The sequence below is a fragment of the Zophobas morio genome, unplaced genomic scaffold, assembly GCF_036711695.1.
Source record: "Zophobas morio isolate AGI-343-1 ecotype UQ-CSIRO unplaced genomic scaffold, CSIRO_AGI_Zmor_V1 ptg000040l, whole genome shotgun sequence".
NCBI lineage: Eukaryota > Metazoa > Arthropoda > Insecta > Coleoptera > Tenebrionidae > Zophobas > Zophobas morio.
This window is the reverse complement of record NW_026972145.1, coordinates 2,974,224-2,996,502: the sequence shown is the minus strand read 5'-3', so window position 1 is coordinate 2,996,502 and position 22,279 is coordinate 2,974,224. Positions and strand designations below refer to the sequence as shown.

Here is a 22,279-nt window from a genome sequence, read left to right as displayed (position 1 = left end):
AAATGCAAAATCCTCATTTCTCTACAAGAAATTAGCATATGAAATATGTTTTTATATCAATATTTCTCTGAAAAATTCTATCCTTTTAAAAACATTTCATATGGCAATTTCTTGTAGAGAAATGAGGATGTTGCAACCTAAACTTCGTCCTTCAGCTCATGATGAATAGAACATTCATAACAATTGCGAAGGGGTGGGTGGGTGGGGCTAATATTTTGTCCATTTTATCTTATTATACGAAGTCTTCTTTTCCTAACAAAAAACTGATGAAAAGTTTAACTATTTTGTTGTTGAAAGAAAACTCTGCATGTTAAAAAAAAAAACAAACAAAAATTAAGCCCCACCCACCCGCCCCATCTTAATTGTGATCAATTTTTCGTTGCTAATCAGACCGAAGGGCGAAGTTTAATTGCAAAATCCTCATTTCTCTACAAGAAATTATCAATATTTCTCTGAAAAATTCTACCCTTTGAAAAACATATTTCATATGGCACTTTCTTTTAGAGAAATCACGATTTTGCAAACTAAACTCCGCCCTTCAGCTCATGATGCATAAAATATTCATCACAACCGAGAAGGGGTGGGCGGGCGGGGCTTATTTGTTGTCCATTCTTTCTTACTATACGAAGTCGTTTTTTCCCAACAAGAAACTGACATGTTTAACTATCCTATTATTGAAAGAAAACTCTATATATTCAAAAAAGGTAATTTACCTTCACGGACTTTGATATGGTTCCTACCTGATATTAATTAGATGCTTGGATAAGAGGAAACTTGAAAAAAGAACGTTCGGAATGCGAGCGCAGCGAGCACGTTCAGGTTGCAAGATTCATTCGAGTTGTATTAGGCGACTCCCACAAGCCTTAATGATCACAAACATTTTTCAGACTTGACGATCGAATTTTTTGTTCCACACACACTTGTAGTGTATACGAATCCGCTTTCAGTCTTTTTCGCTTAACATTCAAATCTTCTCAAAAACAATTGGATGGTGTAATAACCTTATCTTTGTTTTTTTTTAATATATAGAGTTTTCCTTCAACAACAGGAAAGTTAAACATGTTTTCAGTTTCTTGTTGGGTAAAGAAGCCTTTGTATACTAAGAAAAAATAGACAAAATATAAGCCCCACCCACCCACCCGTTCTCAATTGTGATAAATGTTTTATTCATCATGAGCTGAAGGGCGAAGTTTAACTGCAAAATCGTCATTTCTCTACAAGAAATTATCATATGAAATATATATGTTTTTACATCAATATTTCTCTGAAAAATTCTACCCTTTTAAAAACATTTCATATGGCAATTTCTTGTAGAGAAATCAGGATATTGCAAACTAAATTTCGCCCTTCAGCTCACGATGAATAAAGCATTTATCATAATTGAGAAGGGGGGGAGGGGGTGGGCGGGGCTTATATTTTGTCCATTTTTTCTTAATATATGAAGTCTTCTTTTCCTAGTAAGAAACTGATAACATGTTTAACTAGTTTGTTGTTAAAAAAAACTATAAATATTTAAAAAAAACAAAACAAAAATTAAGCCCCACCCACCCGCCCCATCTCAATTGTGATGAATTTTTCATTCCAAATCAGACCAAAAATCCTCATTTCTCTACAATAAATTATCATATGAAATATGTTTTTATATCAATATTTCTCAAAAAAATGTTGTTCTTTTAAAAACATATTTCATATGGCAATTTCCTGTAGAGAAATCAGAATGTTTCAATCTAAACTTCGCCCTTCAGCTCACGATGAATAAAGCATTCATCACAATCGAGAAGGGGTGGGTGGGCGGGGCTTATATTTTGTCCATTTTTTCTTAATATATGAAGTCTTCTTTTCCTAGTAAGAAACTGATAACATGTTTAACTAGTTTGTTGTTAAAAAAAACTATAAATATTTAAAAAAAACAAAACAAAAATTAAGCCCCACCCACCCGCCCCATCTCAATTGTGATGAATTTTTCATTCCAAATCAGACCAAAAATCCTCATTTCTCTACAATAAATTATCATATGAAATATGTTTTTATATCAATATTTCTCAAAAAAATGTTGTTCTTTTAAAAACATATTTCATATGGCAATTTCCTGTAGAGAAATCAGAATGTTTCAACCTAAACTTCGCCCTTCAGCTCACGATGAATAAAGCATTCATCACAATCGAGAAGGGGTGGGTGGGCGGGGCTTATATTTTGTCCATTTTATTTTAATATATGAAGTATTTTTTTCACAAAAAGAAATTGACAATATGTTTAATTTTCTTGTTGTGCCCGGTTGTTGAAAGAAAACTCTATATATTAAAAAAAAAATAAGCCCCACCCACCCGCCCGATCTCAATTGTGATGATTTTTTTCATTCCTAATCAGACCAAAGGGCGGAGTTTAATTGCAAAATACTCATTTTTCTACAAGAAATTATCATATGAAATGTTTTTACATCAATATTTCTCTGAAAAATTCTACCCTTTTAAAAACATTTCATATGCCAATTTCTTGTAGACAAATGAGGATTTTGCAACCTAAACTTCGCTCTTCAGCTCACGATGAATAAGGCATTCATCACAATCGAGAAGGGGTGGGTGGGCGGGGCTTATATTTTGTCCATTTTATTTTAATATATGAAGTCTTTTTTTCCCAACAAGAAATTGACAATATGTTTAATTTTCTTGTTGTGTCCGGTTGTTGAAAGAAAACTCTATATGTTAAAAAAAAGTAAGCCCCACCCACCCACCCCATCTCAATTGTGATGAATTTTTCATTATTAATCAGACCGAAGGGCGGAGTTTAATTGCAAAATCCTCATTTCTCTACAAGAAATTATCGTATGAAGTGTGTTTTTACATCCATATTTCTCTAAAAAATTCTGCCCTTTTAAAAACATATTTCATATGATAATTTCTTGTAGAGAAAAGAGGATTTTGCAACCTAAACTTCGCTCTTCAGCTCACGATGAATAAAGCATTCATCACAATCGAGAAAGGGTGGGTGGGCGGGGAGACTTATATTTTGTCCATTCTTTATTCCTATACGAAGTCGTCTTTTTTGTAACAACAAACTGACATGTTTAGCTATTTTGTTGTTGAAAGAAAACTACATATCAAAAAAAACTAAACAAAAGCTAAGCCCCACCCACCCACGCGGATTTCAATTGTGATGAATTTTTCATTCCAAATTAGACCGAAGGGCGCAGTTTAATTGCAAAATCCTCATTTCTCCACAAGAAATTATCATATGAAATATTTGTTTACATCAATATTTCTCTGAAAAATTCTACTCTTTTAAAAACATGTTTCATATGGCAATTTTTTGTAGAGAAGTGAGAATGTTGCAGTCTAAACTTCGCCGTTCAGATCATGATGAATATAACATTCATCACAATTGCGACAGGGTGGGTGGGCGGGGCTTATTTTTTGTCCATTTTTTCTTAATATATGAAGTATTTTTTTCCCAACAAGAAACTGACAACATGCTTAACTATCCTCTTGTTGAAAGAAAACTCTATATATTAAAAAAAAGGTAATTTACCTACACGGACTTCGATAGGGTTCCCGCCTAATATTAATTAGATGCTTGGATCAGAGCAAACTTGAAAAAGAACGTTCGAAATGCGAGCGCAGCGAGCACGTTCAGGTTGCAAGAGTCATTCAAGTTTTATTATTCGACTCCCACAAGCTTTAATGATCACAAATATTTTTCAGACTTGACGATCTAATTTTTTGTTCCAGACACACTTGTAGTGTATACGAATCCGCTTTCAGTTTTTTCGCTGAACATTCAAATCTTCTCAAAAACAAGTGCATGGTGTAATAATCTTATCTTTGTCAGAGTTTTCCTTCAACAACAGGAAAGTTAAACATGTTTTCAGTTTCTTGTTGGGAAAAGAAGACTTTGTTATTAAGAAAAAATGGACAAAATATAATATTTCATATGGTAATTTCTTCTAGAGAAATGAGGATTTTGCAATTAAAAGCATTTTAATTTAATCAGTAAAATGAATCGGCGCACTGATTCACTTTTCTGAGTCATCTTGTATAAGCATTTCTAGAAAATAGGAATTCATTAATAAACCACAAGTGACGTTTATCATCTCTTGTCAATTTTAGATAGGTTTTATCCAGGAATGTACTTGAGATGACGTCATCAAGTTATGCGTTGTGTTCGTCAAACAATGACAGTTATTTTGATTTTAACCAACCTCCCAAAAAATCGGCTTAATACTAGACTCGGAAGTGTGGTTATGTGACGTTGACACATCGCTCTGTAATTCGATTTGTTTCCATCCAGGCGATGCGATGAACGTTATTGTTTGACATTTTTTTGCATTTCGGATTTCTCTAATCCCGTATGTATTTACAACGCAAACAAGTCACTTTCGCACATTTCATCCCCAAAAAAATAAAAAATAAATAAGCCTGCTACAAAACCCGCCAACCCCGTCCCTTTTTTGCCCCACGCCGCCCCCCGAAATTAGCGCATGTAAAAGCGGCTTTAGTTTTGCGATTCAAATTAGCCGCAACTACTTTCTAATCCCGCCGACCCCCCGGCCCGTCACGTGACCGCAAAAAGTCGCCTCCTGGATCGCACAGAGCACAAAGCCGCGATCGATGACGCCGAAACAATCACGGAGACAATCGATAATAACAAAAATAATTGTTGCGTTCCGAGCCGACTCCCTCCGACCGCCTTCGTCCGTCTCCGCAAGGCGCGCTCGTTTGTTTCTGAATTCCAGTTTTCCAGTAACGGCGGGCGCGCTGATCTGACAACAAGGTAATCTAGACACCTGTGCGTGCGTGACGCGTCATCGAGTGCAGTGCCGACTAGATCGCGAAATTCGCCAAATCGGTCCAGTGAGCCATGTTCTAGGTGTTTTGCGGTTCGAGCAGTTCCAGTGAGTGTGTGCACCTACTAGATTTCGAAAGTTCGGATTTCGCCGACGATGACGTTGGATTCCAGAGCCCTCTTGGCTGTCGTGGCCGGCTTCGTCTTCGCGCAAGGTACACACAAAAATCGAGCGTGCCGCTCTCGGCTTGTTTTGCCGCCGCGTCGATGTGGCGGCTATTACTATTGCCGAAAAGTGGCTAAAGGTGGGATTACGCGTCTTCCGGATGCGTCCATGCTAATGACCCGATTTCGCCGGTCAAGGCCGCCTTTTCCATTTTCTACCTTTTGTCTGGCGGTGGCTGGGGTTACGATTTAAATTTTAACGGTCCGGGCGGTGGGGGGTGGGGGGCGCCGGACCGGTTCGGACCGTAATGAGTCAGGTGAAGGAAAACGGTGCGAGGGCCTTTGTTGTCGGTCGAGGCCCCTCCCGCCCCCCGCCGTCTTGGAACAGGTGGTTTTTGTTCACCCCTGCCGGAGGGGATTAGGGGATTTTGGGTGTCACAGGTGACAGTCGACGAAAGAGTCAGGGACGGCTCGAGAAGAAAGGAATTCGTTGATGGTGGGTCATTAAAAAACTATCATGGAAATGGGTTTCCGGTGAAATCTGAGTCATTTTCAGGTAGTTTGTTTAAAAGTCGAGGTAAATGGGAGCCCGCCACCAAATAAATAAATAAATAATAATCACATCAATAGCATAAATGCGAACTTCGAACAACGCAGCGAGTTGGAGTTGGCTTTGTTTAGTTCGGTAACGAGGGTTGGTACTCCTGCGCGGTTGTTATTATTTTTCGCTAGTTTAACCCAGTGATTGCATTTAGAACCTTAATCCCCTTATCGCGAGTAATAGTATGAGTAATAGATAAACACAGAGTAATGCAATTTATCAACTAATAAAGACTCCCATCTTCAGCATTAAGTTTCGTCACCGTAATCTAGAACGACTCTGGTTTATATTTTTCTTGCGCAAATCGTTTTATGTTTAAAGTTAGAGATGTGTAAGGTATTAAAGAATTAAACGAAATAATACCTCGTGGAGTCGCTTGCGGAAAACAGGGACTTCCCGCCGAATAAGAAGATTATTTTTGTACAGATTACGGAGAAATAACTACAGATAAAAATGTCGATGAACACGATACTCGTTATTTTATTTTTTTGCGTCTTGTTATTAGATTTACTAGGGTTCTTTGTTTGTAAAGAATGCGAGCGCAGCGAGCACGTTTAGGTTATATTACAAAAATTATTCACCGTTGTCGCTGAGAAGCTAAATTATCAAAAAAATTGTACATTGTTATTTAAAGAAGTGGATGCAAAAATATTTGTGATCACGAACCCCTGTGGGACTCACAAAGACCTTAGTCAATGGCAGCTATAAAGGCATTTTAATTTTTAATGGCATTAACTCGACGAAATTTTGAGGTAACGTGATCGACACTTTAGATCTCTTGTATTTTGTTTTCGAGTAGTTTGAAAGAATGTCGATGATCTCATGTGCCTTGTTTCTGAAGTATTTCGAAAGAATCTCGACTGCCCCTTGTGCTGTGTTCGTGAAGTAATTTGAAAAGATGTCGAGGATTTTTCTGTGTATTGTTTTTGAAGTAGTTTGAAAGAATCTCGGGATCCCTTGTCGTGTTTTTGCAGTAATTTGAAAGAATCTCTCGAATCCTTTGTCTTATTTTTGAAGTAATTAGAAAGAATCTCGGACACCTTTTGTGTTTTGTTTTTGAAGCAATTAGAAAGAATCTCGAGAATTCTTTATTTTATTCTTGAAGTACATACCATGAAAGGATCTCGAGGCAGCCTTGCGTTTTGTGTTTTTGATGTGGTTCGAAAGAATCTCGAGAAACCGTTCTCTTGTTTTTGAAGTAATTTGAAAGAACCTCGGGACTCTTTCTGGGTATTGTTTTTGAAGTAATTTGGAATAATCTCCGTTATCTTTATGTGTGTAATTTTTGGAGCAATTTATTAGAATCTTGGGCGTCCCTTGTGTCTTGTTTCTGAAGTAATTTGGAAGAATCTCGGAAATCTTTTTATTTGTAATCATTTTTGAAGTAATTAATCGGAATCTCGAAGGCCTTTGTGTCTTATTTTTGAAGTAATTTGAAAGAATCTCGAGGATCTTTCTGTGTATTGTTTTTGAAGTAATTTGAAAGAATATCGGCAATCTTTTTGTGTATTATTTTTGAAGAAATTTATTAGAATCCTGGGCACTTCTTTGCCTTGTTTTTGAAGTAATTTGGAGAATCTCGTGACCGCATCTGTTTTGTTTTTGAAGTAGTTTGAAAGAACCTTGTCTTGTTTTTGAAGTAATTCTGTGTCCAGTTTTTAAAATAATTAGAAAGTATCTCGAAAACCTCTTGTGTTTTGTTTTTGAAGTAGTTTGAAAGAATCTCGGTAATCCATTCTGTTTTATTTTTAAAATAATTAGAAAGTATCGCGAAAACCCGCTATGTTTAGTTTTTGAAGTAGTTCGGAAGAATCTCGGTGATCCCTTCCGTTTTATTTTTAAAGTAATTAGAATTTTGAGAACTCTTTGTGCTTTACTTTTGAAACATCTGGAAAGAATCTCGGGGGGCCCACGCAATGTGTTTTTGAAGTAGTTTGAAAGAATCTCCGGGATCATTTGACATGTTTTTGAAGTAATTTGAAAGAATATCGGCAATCTTTTTGTGTATTATTTTTTAAGAAATTTATTAGAATCCTGGACACTTCTTTGCCTTGTGTTTGAAGTAATTTGGAGAATCTCGTGACCCCATCTGTTTTGTTTTTGAAGTAGTTTGAAAGAATCTCCGGGATCTCTTGTCTTGTTTTTGAAGTAATTCTGTGTACAGCTTTTAAAATAATTAGAAAGTATCTCGAAAACCCCTTGTGATTTGTTTTTGAAGTAGTTTGAAAGAATCTCTGTAATCCCTTCTGTTTTATTTTTAAAATAATTAGAAAATATCGCGAAAACCCGCTATGTTTAGTTTTTGAAGTAGTTCGGAAGAATCTCGGTGATCCCTTCCGTTTTATTTTTGAAGTAATTTGAAAGAATCTCGAGGATCTTTCTGTGTATTGTTTTTGATGTAATTAGAATCTTGAGAACTCTTTGTGTTTTACTTTTGAAGCAGCTGGAAAGAATCTCGGGGGGCCCACGTGATGTGTTTTTGAAGTAGTTTGAAAAAATCTCCGGGAACTTTTGACATGTTTTTGAAGTAATTTGGAAGAATATCGGCAATCTTTTTGTGTAATATTTTTGAAGAAATTTATTAGAATCCTCGGCACTTTTTGCCTTGTTTTTGAAGTAATTTGGAAGAATCTCGGGAACATTTCTCTTTCTAATTTTTGAAGTAATTTATTAGAATCTCCGGCGCCCCCTTGTCTTCTTTTTGAAGTAATGCTGTGTACAGTTTTTAAAATAATTAGAAAGTATCTCGAAAACACCTTGTGATTTATTTTCGAAGTAATTTGAAAGAATCTCGGTGATTTCTTGTGTTTTATTTTTGAAGTAATTTGAAAGCATCTCGAGGATCTTCCTGTGTATTGTTTTTGAAGTAGTTTGAAAGAATCTCGGTAATATATTTCTGTTTTATTTTTAAAATAATTAGAAAGTATCGCAAAAACCCGCTATGTTTAGTTTTTGAAGTAGTTCGGAAGAATCTCGGTGATCCCTTCCGTTTTGTTTTTGAAGTAATTTGAAAGAATCTCGAGGATCTTTCTCTGTATTGTTTTTGAAGTAATTAGAATCTTGAGAACTCTTTGTGTTTTGCTTTTGAAGTAGCTGAAAAGAATCTCGGGGACCCCACGTGATGTTTTTTTGAAATAGTTTGAGAGAATTTTTGGGATCTTTTGCCTTGTTTTTGAAGTAATTTGGAAGAATCTCGGGAATATTTCTGTCTGTAATTTTTGAAGTAATTTAGTAGAATTTCCGGCGCCCGTCGTGTCTTTTTTTTTTTAAATAATTAGAAAGAATCGTGAGCACCCATCATATCTTGTTTTTGAAGTAATTTGGAAGAATCTTTGTAATCCCTTATGTTTTATTTTCGAAGTAATTTGAAAGAATCTTGAAGATCTTTCTGTGTATTGTTTTCGAAGTAATTAGAATCTTGAGAACTCTTTGTGTTTTGCGTTTGAAGTAGCTGGAAAGAATCCCGGGGGGCCCACGTGATGTGTTTTTGAAATAGTTTGAGAGAATTTTCGGGAACTTTTGCCTTGTTTTTGAAGTAATTTGAAAGAATCTCGGAAATCTTTCGGTGCATTGTTTTTGAAGAAATTTATTCGAATCCTGGACACTTCTTTGACTTGTTTTTGAAGTAATTTGGAAGAATCTCGGGAATATTTCTGTCTGTAATTTTTGAAGTAATTTATTAGAATCTCCGGCGCCCCTCGTGTCTTTTTTTGAAGACATTTGAAAGAATCGTGGGCACCTATTATATCTTGTTTTTGAAGTAATTTGGAAGAATCTCGGTAATCCCTTATGTTTTATTTTCGAAGTAATTTGAAAGAATCTCGAAGATCTCTCTATGTATTGTTTTTGAAATAATTAGAATCATGAGAACTCTTTATGTTTTGCTGTTGAAGTAGTTGGAAGGAATTTGTGGACGCCCACGTGATGTGTTTTTGAAGTAGTTTGAAAGAATCTCCGGGATCTTTTTACTTGTTTTTGAAGTAATTTGAAAGAAACTCGGAAATCTTTCGGTGCATTGTTTTTGAAGAAATTTATTAGAATCCTGGGCACTTCTTTGCCTTGTTTTTGAAGTAATTTGGAAGAATCTCGGCAATATTTCTGCTTATAATTTTTGAAGTAATTTATTAGAATCTCCGGCGCCCCTCGTGTCTTTTTGAAGACATTTGAAAGAATCGTGGGCACCTATTATATCTTGTTTTTGAAGTAATTTGGAAGAATCTCGGTAATCTCTTATGTTTTATTTTCGAAGTAATTTGAAAGAATCTCGAAGATCTCTCAATGTATTGTTTTTGAAGTAATTAGAATCATGAGAACTCTTTGTGTTTTGCTGTTGAAGTAGTTGGAAGGAATTTGTGGGCGCCCACGTGATGTGTTTTTGAAGTAGTTTGAAAGAATCTCCGGGATCTTTTTACTTGTTTTTGAAGTAATTTGAAAGAATCTCGGAAATCGTTCGGTGCATTGTTTTTGAAGAAATTTCTTAGAATCCTGGGCACTTCTTTGCCTTGTTTTTGAAGTAATTTGGAAGAATCTCGGCAATATTTCTGCTTATAATTTTTGAAGTAATTTATTAGAATCTCCGGCGCCCCTCGTGTCTTTTTTTGAAGACATTTGAAAGAATCGTGGGCACCTATTATATCTTGTTTTTGAAGTAATTTGGAAGAATTTCGGTAATCCCTTGTGTTTTATTTTCGAAGTAATTTGAAAGAATCTCGAAGATCTCTCTATGTATTGTTTTTGAAGTAATTAGAATCATGAGAACTCTTTGTGTTTTGCTGTTGAAGTAGTTGGAAGGAATTTGTGGGCGCCCACGTGATGTGTTTGTAAAGTACTTTGAAAGAATCTTCCGGATCTTTTGACTTGTTGTTTGTTTTTGAAGTAATTTGAAAGAATCTCGGAAATCGTTCGGTGCATTGTTTTTGAAGAAATTTATTAGAATCCTGGACACTTTTTTGCCTTGTTTTTGAAGTAATTTGGAAGAATCTCGGGAATAATTCTGTTTGTAATTTTTGAAGTAATTTATTAGAATCGCTGACGCCCGTCGTGTCTTCTTTTGAAGTAATTAGGAAGAATCGTGGGCACCCATCATATCTTGTTTTTGAAGTAATTTGGAAGAATCTTGGTAATCCCTTATGTTTTATTTTCGAAGTAATTTGAAAGAATCTTGAAGATCTTTCTGTGTATTGTTTTCGAAGTAATTAGAATCTTGAGAAATCTTTGTGTTTTGCTTTTGAAGTAGCTGGAAAGAATCCCGGGGAGCCCACGTGATGTGTTTTTGAAATAGTTTGAAAGAATTTTTGGGATCTTTTGCCTTGTTTTTGAAGTAATTTGAAAGAATCTCGGAAATCTTTCGGTGCATTGTTTTTGAAGCAATTTATTAGAATCCTGGGCACCTCTTTGCCTTGTTTTTGAAGTAATTTGGAAAAATCTCGGGAATATTTATGTTTGTAATTTTTGAAGTAATTTACTAGAATCTCCGGCGCCCGTCGTGTCTGGTTTTTGAAGTAATTTGAAAGAATCTCTTATACACTTTGTGTCTTGTTTTTGAAGTAATTTGGAAGAATCTCGTGACCCCATCTGTTTTGTTTTTGAAGTAGTTTGAAAGAATCTCCGGGATCCCTTGTCTTGTTTTTGAAGTAATTTGATCCTTATGTGTACAGTTTTTAAAATAATTAGAAAGTATGTCGAAAACCTTTTGTGTTTTGTTTTTGAAGTAATTTGAAAGAATATCAAGGAGTGCACGTGATGTGTTTTTTAAGTAGTTTGAAAGTATCTCGGGACCCCTTTGTTTTTTTTTTTTAAGTAATTGGAAGGAACCTCCGGATGTTTTTGAAGCAATTTAGTTGTGTTTTTAAAGTAATTTGAAAGAATCTCTGAGAATCTTTCTGTGTATGGTATCTTGTGTATGATTTTTGCAGTAGTTTGAGAAATTTCGGGAATTGCTTGTTTTGTTTTTGAAGTAATTTGAAAGAATCTCGGTGACAACTTGAGTGTTGTATTTGAAGTAGTTTAAAAGAAACTCTAGAATCCTTTCTTGTTTTTGAAGTAATTGAAAGAATCTCCGCGATCTTTCTGTGTATTGTTTTTGAAGTAATTAGAAAGAATCTCAAAAACTCCTTTTGTTTTGTTTTTACAGTAGTTTTAAAGAGTTTCGGGGTCTCTTGTGTATTGTTTTTGAAGTAGTTTGAGGAATCTCGGGGTTTTCTTCTCTTCTTTTTTAAGTAATTTGAAAGAATCTCGAGGACCACTTATGTTTTAATTTTGAGGTGATGAGAAAGAATCTTCGGAGTCTTTACGTGTGCAATTTTTGAAGCAGTTTATTAGAATCACGTGAGCCCCTTGTATTGTGTTTTTGAAGTAATCTGAAAGAATCTCCGGGACCACTTTTGTTTTAATTTTGAAGTAATTTGAAGGAATCTCCGAGATCTTTCTGTGTGTAATTTTTGGAGTAATTTATTAGAATCTCGGGTGTCTCTTGTATCGTATTTTTGAAGTAATTTGAAGGAATCTCGGGCACCCCTGTTGCTTGTTTTTGAAGTATTTAGAAAGAATCTCCTGTAATTCTTGACTTGGTTTTGAAGTAATCTGAAAAAATCTCGGGGACAACTTGAATGTTGTATTTGAAGTAGTTTAAATGAATCTCGGGAATCCTTTCTTGTTTTTGAAGTAATTGAAAGAATCTCGGCGGTCTTTCTGTGTATTGTTTTTGAAGTAATTAGAAAGAATATCAAAAACTCCTTTTGTTTTGTTTTTACAGTAGTTTTAAAGAGTTTCGGGGTCTCTTGTGTATTGTTTTTGAAGTAGTTTGAGGAATCTCGGGGTTTTCTTCTCTTGTTTTTTAAGTAATTTGAAAGAATCTCGAGGACCACTTGTGTTTTAATTTTGAAGTAATGAGAAAGAATCTTCGGGGTCTTTATGTGTGCAATTTTTGAAGCAGTTCATTAGAATCTCGTGAGCCCCTTGTATCGTGTTTTTGAAGTAATCTGAAAGAATCTCGGGGACCGCTTGTGTTTTAATTTTGAAGTAATTTGAAGGAATCTCCGGGATCTTTCTGTGTGTAATTTTTGGAGTAATTTGTTAGAATCTCGGGTGTCTCTTGTATCGTGTTTTTGAAGTAATTTGAAGGAATCTCGGGCACCCACTGTCTCTTGTTTTTAAAGTATTTAGAAAGAATGTTTTGTAATTCTTGACTTGTTTTTGAAGTAATCTGAAAAAATCTCGGGGACAATTTGAATATTGTATTTGAAGTAGTTTAAAAGAATCTCGGAAATCCTTTATTGTTTTTGAAGTAATTGAAAGAATCTCGGCGATCTTTCTGTGTAATGTTTTTGAAGTAATTAGAATCTTGAGAACTCTTTCTGTTTTGCTTTGAAGTAGCTTGAAAGAATCTGGGGAAACCTTTGTCTTGTTTTTTGAAGTAATTTGAACGAATCTTGGGAATCTTTCTGTGGCATAGTTTTTGAAGCTTTTTATTAGAATCCTGGGAACTTCTTTGTCTTGTTTTTGAAGTAATTTTGAAGAATCTCCGGTATCTTTGTGTGTGTAATTTTAGAAGCAATTTATTAGAATCTTAGGCTCCACTTGTGTTTTGCGTTTGGAGTAATTTGAAAGAATCTCGCGGACCCCTTGTGTGTTGTTTTTGAAGTAGTTTGTAAGAATCTCAGGGGTTTCTTGTCATATTTTTGAAGTAATTTGAAAGAATCTCGGCAGTCTTTTTGTGTATTATTTTTGAAACAATTTATTAGAATCTCGGGTGCCCTTTGTCTCGTGCTTTGAAGAAATTTGAAAAATCTAGGATTCCCGTGAAATACAGTGAAACACCAACAACGATATTTCGGAACAATCCAACGTGAAAAACAACCGACGAATAAACTAATCAGATAAAATTTAAGTAGGTTTTACTCGGCAAAACTGAGACGATCAACGAAACGGTTTCCATTCTCCGTCTTGGCATTCAAATTCCTCCTCTTCCACATGTTCCACTTCTCCCAAACCGAAGTAAAAGAGAGAGTAATCTGTTAAATGCACCTCATTAAATAATCACGTGAATGTGATTTCCGGTGAAATCCGACTCATTTATAGAAAAAATTACCATTTTTAGTACCTTTTTGCGGAACGTCTCGTTTACCGTTATGCCCAGTGTAGCAACAACCCGACCATCTACCTACATAAAAGCTCGCTCAAAAGTCGCCGTTACGTAATGCCCATCACAATAATAACAATTAATAACGAAATCGTTGCAACACGATGTCGAATATGTTGTTAGCTTACACATTGCGGAAGAATTTTTTTCAGCAAAATCTGTTTACGTTTATTGAGTTTGTTCTCATCGGTAATGAGATGAGATAAAATCCAGTTTGGCAACATGAAGAGCCAACAATTTTGTTTATATTGATTTTTTACGGGCTTTGGCTTGCGTGAGGTTGACATTATTATGCGGGTTATCGGGTAATCAGTAAGTGAGACTGATAAGATAACGATAAAATAAGGTTCGAGAATGTTGCAAAATTGTTGCGAATTTTTTAATGCGTACACATCTGCTGGTACACGCGGACTGTGGATGGGTCGTGTTTTATTTATTGTTTAATTAAATATAATCCATTCATTGATTTAATTTTAAATAAACACGGGATTTCACTCGTGTTGTGTGTCGTCATTAATTATAATATTGATATTCAGCGCCTGCTTTTTTGCGTGATTAGTAATTACTTAACAATTCGAATATCGTCGAAAAACGTAGAATTTTATCCGACGTTTTTTTACATTTCGGATTGGAGATGCTCTTTTGGTTCCACCTCTGCGCGTTTTTCCCTCGAGCCACTCAAACTAAAAGTAACGCGAATTCAAATAAACTTGCCCTAAGTTAAATTAAACGCTCTCGTAATGTATTTTCTTTATAATTATAACGTTTTAAAACTTCGTATAGACGAGCGCTACATCGAGTTTATTTAACTTTTAATAGAGCAAATCCCTCGTGTTTGAATAATTTCCTTTATCCGTCACTCCATCTTCAACATTAAAATATCTTTGTTTAATATTTCATCATCTCTTTATTAAGAAAATCCACAACCCTTTTGTAAATTTAAATTGAACGTTACGCGTCGTACGTCAATCTCAATACAATACAAGTATTGACAAAAGTGGCGCTTAACAATGCGACAAAAATAGAAAACCTTTTTCCCGTCTACTTCCATTGTCGCGAATTCTGCGACTTTGACGGTATTGTTAAGCATAATACGCACACGTGGATTGCTTTCGGAACTCGCGACTTCAATTAAATTACGTGACGTCATAGAAATTATACAAAATTTGACCCGGGTGGCGAGCCGCCTCTGCTCACACTCGAACCAACTGAAGTCGTCCAGCGGCCCATCCTGAGATAACCCCCCGCGACTATTACACACAGCCGACTTCGCGTTATTCTGTTTTCTATCTGCCCCCCTCGCCGCGCCGCCCCTGCGCGCCAACAACCTGACTCGGCTGGACCAACGAAGCGTAACTGTTGAATGCGCCAGAGCGAAGACGGATTCTTGAGAGGGCAGGGGTGGAGTGGGGGCGGAAGTGAAGGGGGCTGGGATTTTTTGGCGGTGGAGAGGAATCTGTTATTGGGGAGGATGTTTGGGGGAGTGGAGTGACGCGGTCGAGGGTGATATATTCTTTAAGGAAGAATAACACACGATGAAGTCGTATTTATCGGTGGAAATTTATTGCAGGGTTGATTTTTGACTAACATCTTACTAACAATATATTTCTTGTTATAATAATATATTCTAGATCAGCGAAATTTGTTATTTTTCTTCGATTAGTTTTTTCTAGTAAAAACAATGAAAACGGGATTTGGTTCTAGTTCTATGACAGGTAGTTTTTTTGCTGGAGTTATATTCTGAGAAAATATTCCCCAAACAAAAAATGAAATTATGGAAGCTTGAATTTGTAAGTTACGTTTTTATATTGTATTTATTATGAAAAGAATATTTCGGAAAATATGTCTGTGGTTATCCGATTGGTTAAGTAATATATTCCTGAAGAAATCATGTAATATTGCTAAAGTATAACTACTTATATACTAATCCACAAATTTAAAACAACGAGAACTTGAATTTTCAACTGATGAAGTTATGCAATTCATTACAAGTTAATATTCCCAAGAGTTAATTTTTCCAGTGATATATTCCAGTAGAAGATAACAGTGACAGTTCTTCGTGATGGTGTTACGAAATTTATTACTAGAATAAAATTTCCGAGAATTTATAATTTCCATAAATGTTTTTCAAGAACGAGCTACAAGCTTCAGACTTTACTTTTTGATCGTGTGGTTACAGAATTTATTATCGAACCAATATTTCAGAGAATATATTTCTTGTCTAATATATTCTAAATCAGCGAAATTTGTCATTTTTCTTCGATTAGTTTTTTCTATGAAATAACAATGAAAACAGAATTTGCTTCTAATTCTATGGCGGGTAATTTTTTTGCTGGAGATATATTCTGAAAAAATATTCCCCAAACAAAAAATGAAATCGTGGAAGCTTGAACTTGTAAGTTACGTTTTTATATTGTATTTATTATGAAAAGAATATTTCGGAAAATATGTCTGTGGTTATCCGATTGGTTAAGTAATATATTCCTGACGAAATCATGTAATGATGCTAAAGTATAATTACTTATGTACTAATCCACAAATTTAAAACAACGAGAACTTGAATTTTCAACTGATGAAGTTATGGAATTCAGTACAAGATAATATTCCCAAGAGTTAATTTTTCCAGTGATATATTCTAGTAGAAGATAACAGTGACAGTTCTTCTTGATGGTGTTACGAAATTTGTTATTAGAATAAAATTTCCGAGAATTTATATTTTCCATAAATGTCCTGCAAGAATGAGCTACAAGCTTCAAACTTGATTTTTTGATTATGTGGTTAGAGAATTTATTATCGAACCAATATTTCAGAGAATATATTTCTTGTCTAATATATTCTAAATCATCGAAATTTGTGATTTTTCTTCGATTAGTTTTTTCTAGGAAATAACAATGAAAACGGGATTTGCTTCTAATTCTATGGCGGGTAATTTTTTTTGCTGGAGATATATTCTGGGAAAATATTCCCCAAACAAAAAATGAAATTATGGAAGCTTGAATTTGTAAGTTACGTTTTTATATTGTATTTATTATGAAAAGAATATTTCGGATAATATGTCTGTGGTTAACCGATTAGTTAAGTAATATATTCTTGAAGAAATCATGTAATGTTGCTAAAGCATAGTTACTTATATACTAATCCACAAATTTAAAACAACGAGAACTTTAATTTTCAACTGATGAAGTTATACAATTCAGTACAAGATAATATTCCCAAGAGTTAATTTTTCCAGTGATATATTCTAGTAGAAGATAACAGTTACAGTTTTTCTTGATAGTGTTACGAAATTTGTTATTAGAATAAAATTTCCGAGAATTTATATTTTCTATAAATGTTCTGCAAGAATGAGCTACAAGCTTCAAACTTGATTTTTTGATTATGTGGTTACAGAATTTATTATCGAACCAATATTTCAGAGAATATAGTTCTTGTCTAATATATTCTAGATCAGCGAAATTTGTTATTTTTCTTCGATTCGTGTTTTCTAGCAAATAACAATGTAAACGGGATTCGCTTCTAATTCTATGGCGGGTAATTTTTTTGGTGGAGATATATTCTGGGAAAATATTTCCCAAACGAAAAATGAAATCGTGGAACCTTGAATTTGTAAGTTACGTTTTTATATTGTATTTATTATGAAAAGAATATGTCGAAAAATATGTCTGTGGTTATCCAATTGGTTAAGTAATATATTCCTGAAGAAATCATGTAACGACGCCAAAGTATAATAACTTATGTACTAATCCACAAATTTAAAACAACGAGAACTTGAATTTTCAACTGATGAAGTTATGGAATTCAGTACAGGATAATATTCCCAAGAATTAATTTTTCCAGTGATATATTCTAGTAGAATATAACAGTGACAGTTTTTCTTGATGGTGTCACGAAATTTGTTATTAGAATAAAATTTCCGAGAATTTATATTTTCCATAAATATTTGCAAGAATGATCCACAAGCTTCAAGAATTTATTATTGAACCAATATTTCAGGTAATATATTTCTTGTCTAATATATTCTAGATCAACGAAATTTGTTATTTTTCTTCGATTAGTTTTTTCTATGAAATGACAACGAGATTTGTTTGTAATTGTACGGCGGGCAAAGTTTTTTGCTGGGGATATATTCTGAGAAAATATTCCCTAAAAATGAAACTGTAGAAGATTGAATTTGCAAGATACACAACTATATTTAATGTATTATTATCAAAAGAATATTTCAAAGAATACGTTTCTTACATTTTCCAAATGATATTGATTTTTTGAGTAATATATTCCCTAACAAATCATTTATTGAGGCTAAAATTGAATTTCTTACCTAGTGATCCACAAATTTAAAGTAACGAAAACTTGAATTTTCGTTTGGTTAACTTACGACATTTATTACAAGATAATAAAATATAATAGATAATTTTCAGTGATATATTCTAGCAGAAGATAACAGTGACAATTTCTCTTGATGTTGTTACGAAATTTATTATTAGAATAAAATATCCGAGAATTTATATTTTCCATAAATATTCTGCAAAAATGATCTACAAGCTTCAAGAATTTATTATTGAACTAATATTTCAAGGAATATATTTCTTGTCTAATATATTCTAGACCAACGAAATTTGTTATTTTTCTTCGATTAGTGTTTTCTAGGAAATGACAACGGGATTTGTTTGTAATTCTACGGTGGGTAAAGTTTTTTGCTGGGGATATATTCTGAGAAAATATTCCCTAAAAATGAAATTCGAGAAGATTGAATTTGCAAGATACACGACTATATTTAATGTATTGTTATCGAAAGAATATTCCAGAGAATACGCTTCTTACATTTTCCAAATGATATTAATTTTTTGAGTAATATATTCCCTAGCAAATCATTTATTGGGGCTAAAATTGAATTTCTTACCTAGTGATCCACAAATTTAAAGCAACAAAGACTTGAATATTCGTTTGCTGAAATTACGGCATTTACTACAAGAAAATAAAATATAAGATATAATTTTCAATGACATATTCTAGTAGACGATAACAGTGACAGTTTCTCTTGATGGTGTTACGAAATTTATTATTATAATAAAATATCCGAGAATTTATATTTTCCATAAATATTCTGTAAAAAAGATCCACAAGCTTCAAGAATTTATTATTGAACCAATATTTCAAGGAATATATTTCTTGTCCAATATATTCTAGATCAACGAAATTTGTTATTTTTCTTCGATTAGTTTTTTCTAGGAAATGACAACGGGAATTGTTTGTAATTCCACGGCGGGTAAAGTTTTTTGCTGGGGATATATTCAGAGAAAATATTCCCTAAAAATGAAATTCTAGAATATTGAATTTGCAAGATACACGATTATATTTAATGTATTATTATCGAAAGAATATTTCCGAGAATACGTTTCTTACATTTTCCAAATGATATTGATTTTTTGAGTAAAATATTCCCTAACAAATCATTTATTGGGGCTAAAATTGAATTTCTTACCTAGTGATCCACAAATTTAAAGCAACAAAGACTTGAATATTCGTTTGCTGAAATTACGGCATTTAGTACAAGAAAATAAAATATAATATATAATTTTCAATGATATATTTTAGTAGATGAGAACAGTGACAGTTTCTCTTGATGGGGTTACGAAATATTTATTATTAGAATAAAGTATCCGAGAATTTCTATTTTCCATAAATATTCTGCATGAATGAGCTAAAAGCTGCAAGAATTTATTATTGAATCAATATTTCAAGGAATATATTTCTTGCCTAATATATTCTAGATCAACGAAATTTGTTATTTTTCTTCGATTTGTTTTTTCTAATAAATGACAACGAGATTTGTTTGTAATTCTACTGCGGGTGAAGTCTTTTGCTGGGGATATATTCTGAGAAAATATTCCCTAAAAATGAAACTAGAGAAGATTGAATTTGCAAGATACACAACTATATTTAATGTATTATTATCAAAAGAATATTTCAAAAAATACGTTTCTTACATTTTCCAAATGATATTAATTTTTTGAGTAATATATTCCCTAAGTAATCATTTATAGAGCCTAAAATTGAATTTCTTGCCTAGTGATCCACAAATTTAAAGCAACGAAAACTTGAATTTTCGTTTGCTGAACTTACGGCACTTATTAGAAGATAATAAAATATAATATATAATTTTCAATGATATATTCTAGTTGAAGATAACAGTGACAGTTTCTGTTGATGGTGTTACGAAATTTGTTATTAGAATAAAATATCCGAGAATTTATATTTTCCATAAATATTCGGCAAGAATGATCTACAAGCTTCCAGAATTTATTATTGAACCAATATTTCAAGGAATATATTTCTTGTCTAATATATTCTAGATCAAGAATGCTTAATTTTTTTTTTTATATTATAATAAACAAATTGGAAACTACGGAAATTTGAATTTTCGAAATTTATTATAATAAAATATTCCGGAGAGTAATTTTTCGAATAATATATTCTAGAAAAAAGTATTTATTTCAGAAAAACCATTTTCGACAACAACCAACCGACTTGACTTATTTTACTGTCAACAGTGCGTAACAAACCGTAATTAAGTATTAAAATGACACTATTTCCATAAGGGTCGCGAGCTCCGCTCGCTCGCCACCCTATAGACCTTATCATCCCCATTTCCCAGTCAAACTATCACATCCCGACCACACCACCCTCAAATTTATACGACGAACATGTCGAACACCACCCGCCCGCTCTAAATCAACCCGATAAGCCCTAAAGGCGGCTTCACGCTCGCATGCCTTATGAATATGATTATACGCCGCGAACTACTGCAGGACAAAAACTGTCCCACGGTTAGACGCATCGTCATAAATTTCACGCTCTGCAAGCTCGGAACAAAGCTAGGTACCGTTGCATCTAGTGACTGTGAAGTTGCATGCAACGAGCAGATGTTTTGACAGCTTTTAGACGAAAATCGAGCAGAAGGTTAACGCTAATCAGACATCCAGACCATGTCAACTTCGAAAGTGATCATCGACCACATTCCAAACCAAACGCGGCAACAATTGTCGCCGCTAATTCCGCCCGATCTGACCCCAATTGAAACCGCTTGGACGCTACACGAAAAGTTGCGCTATGCATATGAATCAGCGAGGATTTATTTAGGGTTGCGATTGAAATTCACGTGAGTCATTGTTGCGAGGTGGAGGCCGGTGGGTGCGGCTGGGTTTCTTATAATTTGTTGTTCAACTTGAAGCCAAACCGGATTTTTATCGCTCGAGACTGTGCGTGAAAATTTGTATTGATAAAAGGATGAGTGGCGGCGAATTACGACGCACAATGGACGTGTGAGCAATTGTCAAAGTGCCATTGTGCGTTTATTCAATTGTTTGATGGTGACGAAACGGCCACGTGATTTGCAGCCGGGGCACAATATACACAACAGGGGTTTATCTAGCCATTAAATGCGGCTATCTGGGTCGCTCGGGTGCCAATTGTTTCCATGGGTTATCGCAGGAGGAAGGTCTTTGTTTAATAAACTTACTACAGTGTTGTAACTGTGGCCATTATAGGCGACATTTTTTCACATTTCGGATTTCCGCACATATACCTTGATGGTAAATTCGTCTTTTTTGCGCCACGCCCGCGAATTACCATCCACACCCATTTTAAAATCCACACACGAGTCTGATTAGCTTCCACCCACCCCACCCACCTAATTGCCGCCAAGCAGCAATCCGGCACTCGCACTTTTTGATAATAACATCGCGTGAGCGCTCCGAATAATGAAATGTTGATGAGATTTTGTTAATTTCCTGTAGTGCACATTCGCCGCCGCCAAGTGAGGCGGCGACGCCGCCACCTCCACGAATGGAATCGGTTGTTTCGCTCCGCTACCCTCGCTCGGCGGCCGCAATTGTTAGTGAACTTAACACTCTGATCAATCTTCCGGTATTGGCGTTACCCGGAGCGACTTTAATCTAGACTCCGGGATTTCGTGTCTTCGTAGAGCACGTCGGACGTGTGAGATGCACGCCTCACTAAACCCGGCTTTTTGGGGGCGGCGAGGCCGCTTTTTGCTCGTTAAGGTGGTCATTTCGCACAATTGGGGGCGGGAGGCGGGCGACATCGCGGACCGGGTGCGAGTGACTTCTTGAAAAAAATTGGAAGAAGTTTATTTGGACAGAGCTTTCCTGGGTCTTGAAGTGCTTGTCCAATAAATCGGGCTGCTTTGGAAAATTATAAAATAACACTGGCGAAGCTTTTTTAATAGGGTTCATCTGACGAATCGCTACTTTCAGGTTTTCTCGACGTTTCACGACACCTAGAGGTCGAAAAAGTAGGTCTCCCCTTTCCATCTGTATTACAATAAGTACATTTGTTTTTAATAAGATATGTATTTCAATTTGGTATTTTTCAAGTTTTCCAGTTTCAATTTTTCAATTTTCCAATTTTTGAATTTTTCAATTTTTCGATTTGAGTTTCTCGAGTTTTCAATTTTTTGACTTTTCAGTTTTTCGATTTTCCAAGTTTTGAATGTTTCAATTCTGCAATTCGCAATTTTTCGTTTTTATTTTCTTTATTTATCTTTTTTCAATGTGAATTTTTTTCATTTTTGG

At 34.6% G+C, this 22,279-nt stretch overlaps 1 protein-coding gene across 2 annotated transcripts in view; it reads left to right on the top strand.

Annotated features, from left to right (window-relative positions):
* Positions 1 to 4,671: 4,671 nt before the first annotated feature.
* LOC135140425 (fasciclin-3) overlaps positions 4,672 to 22,279 on the top strand; it is a 347,240-nt gene continuing 329,632 nt past the window's right edge. The window contains exon 1 of one of the 2 annotated variants that reach the window (XM_064070962.1): positions 4,672 to 4,994. In XM_064070962.1, coding sequence (XP_063927032.1) covers positions 4,937 to 4,994 — 58 coding nt within the window. In that variant the 5' untranslated portion in view covers positions 4,672 to 4,936. The remainder of the gene's footprint in view (positions 4,995 to 22,279) is intronic. The other variant, XM_064070963.1, reaches the window with a different exon arrangement.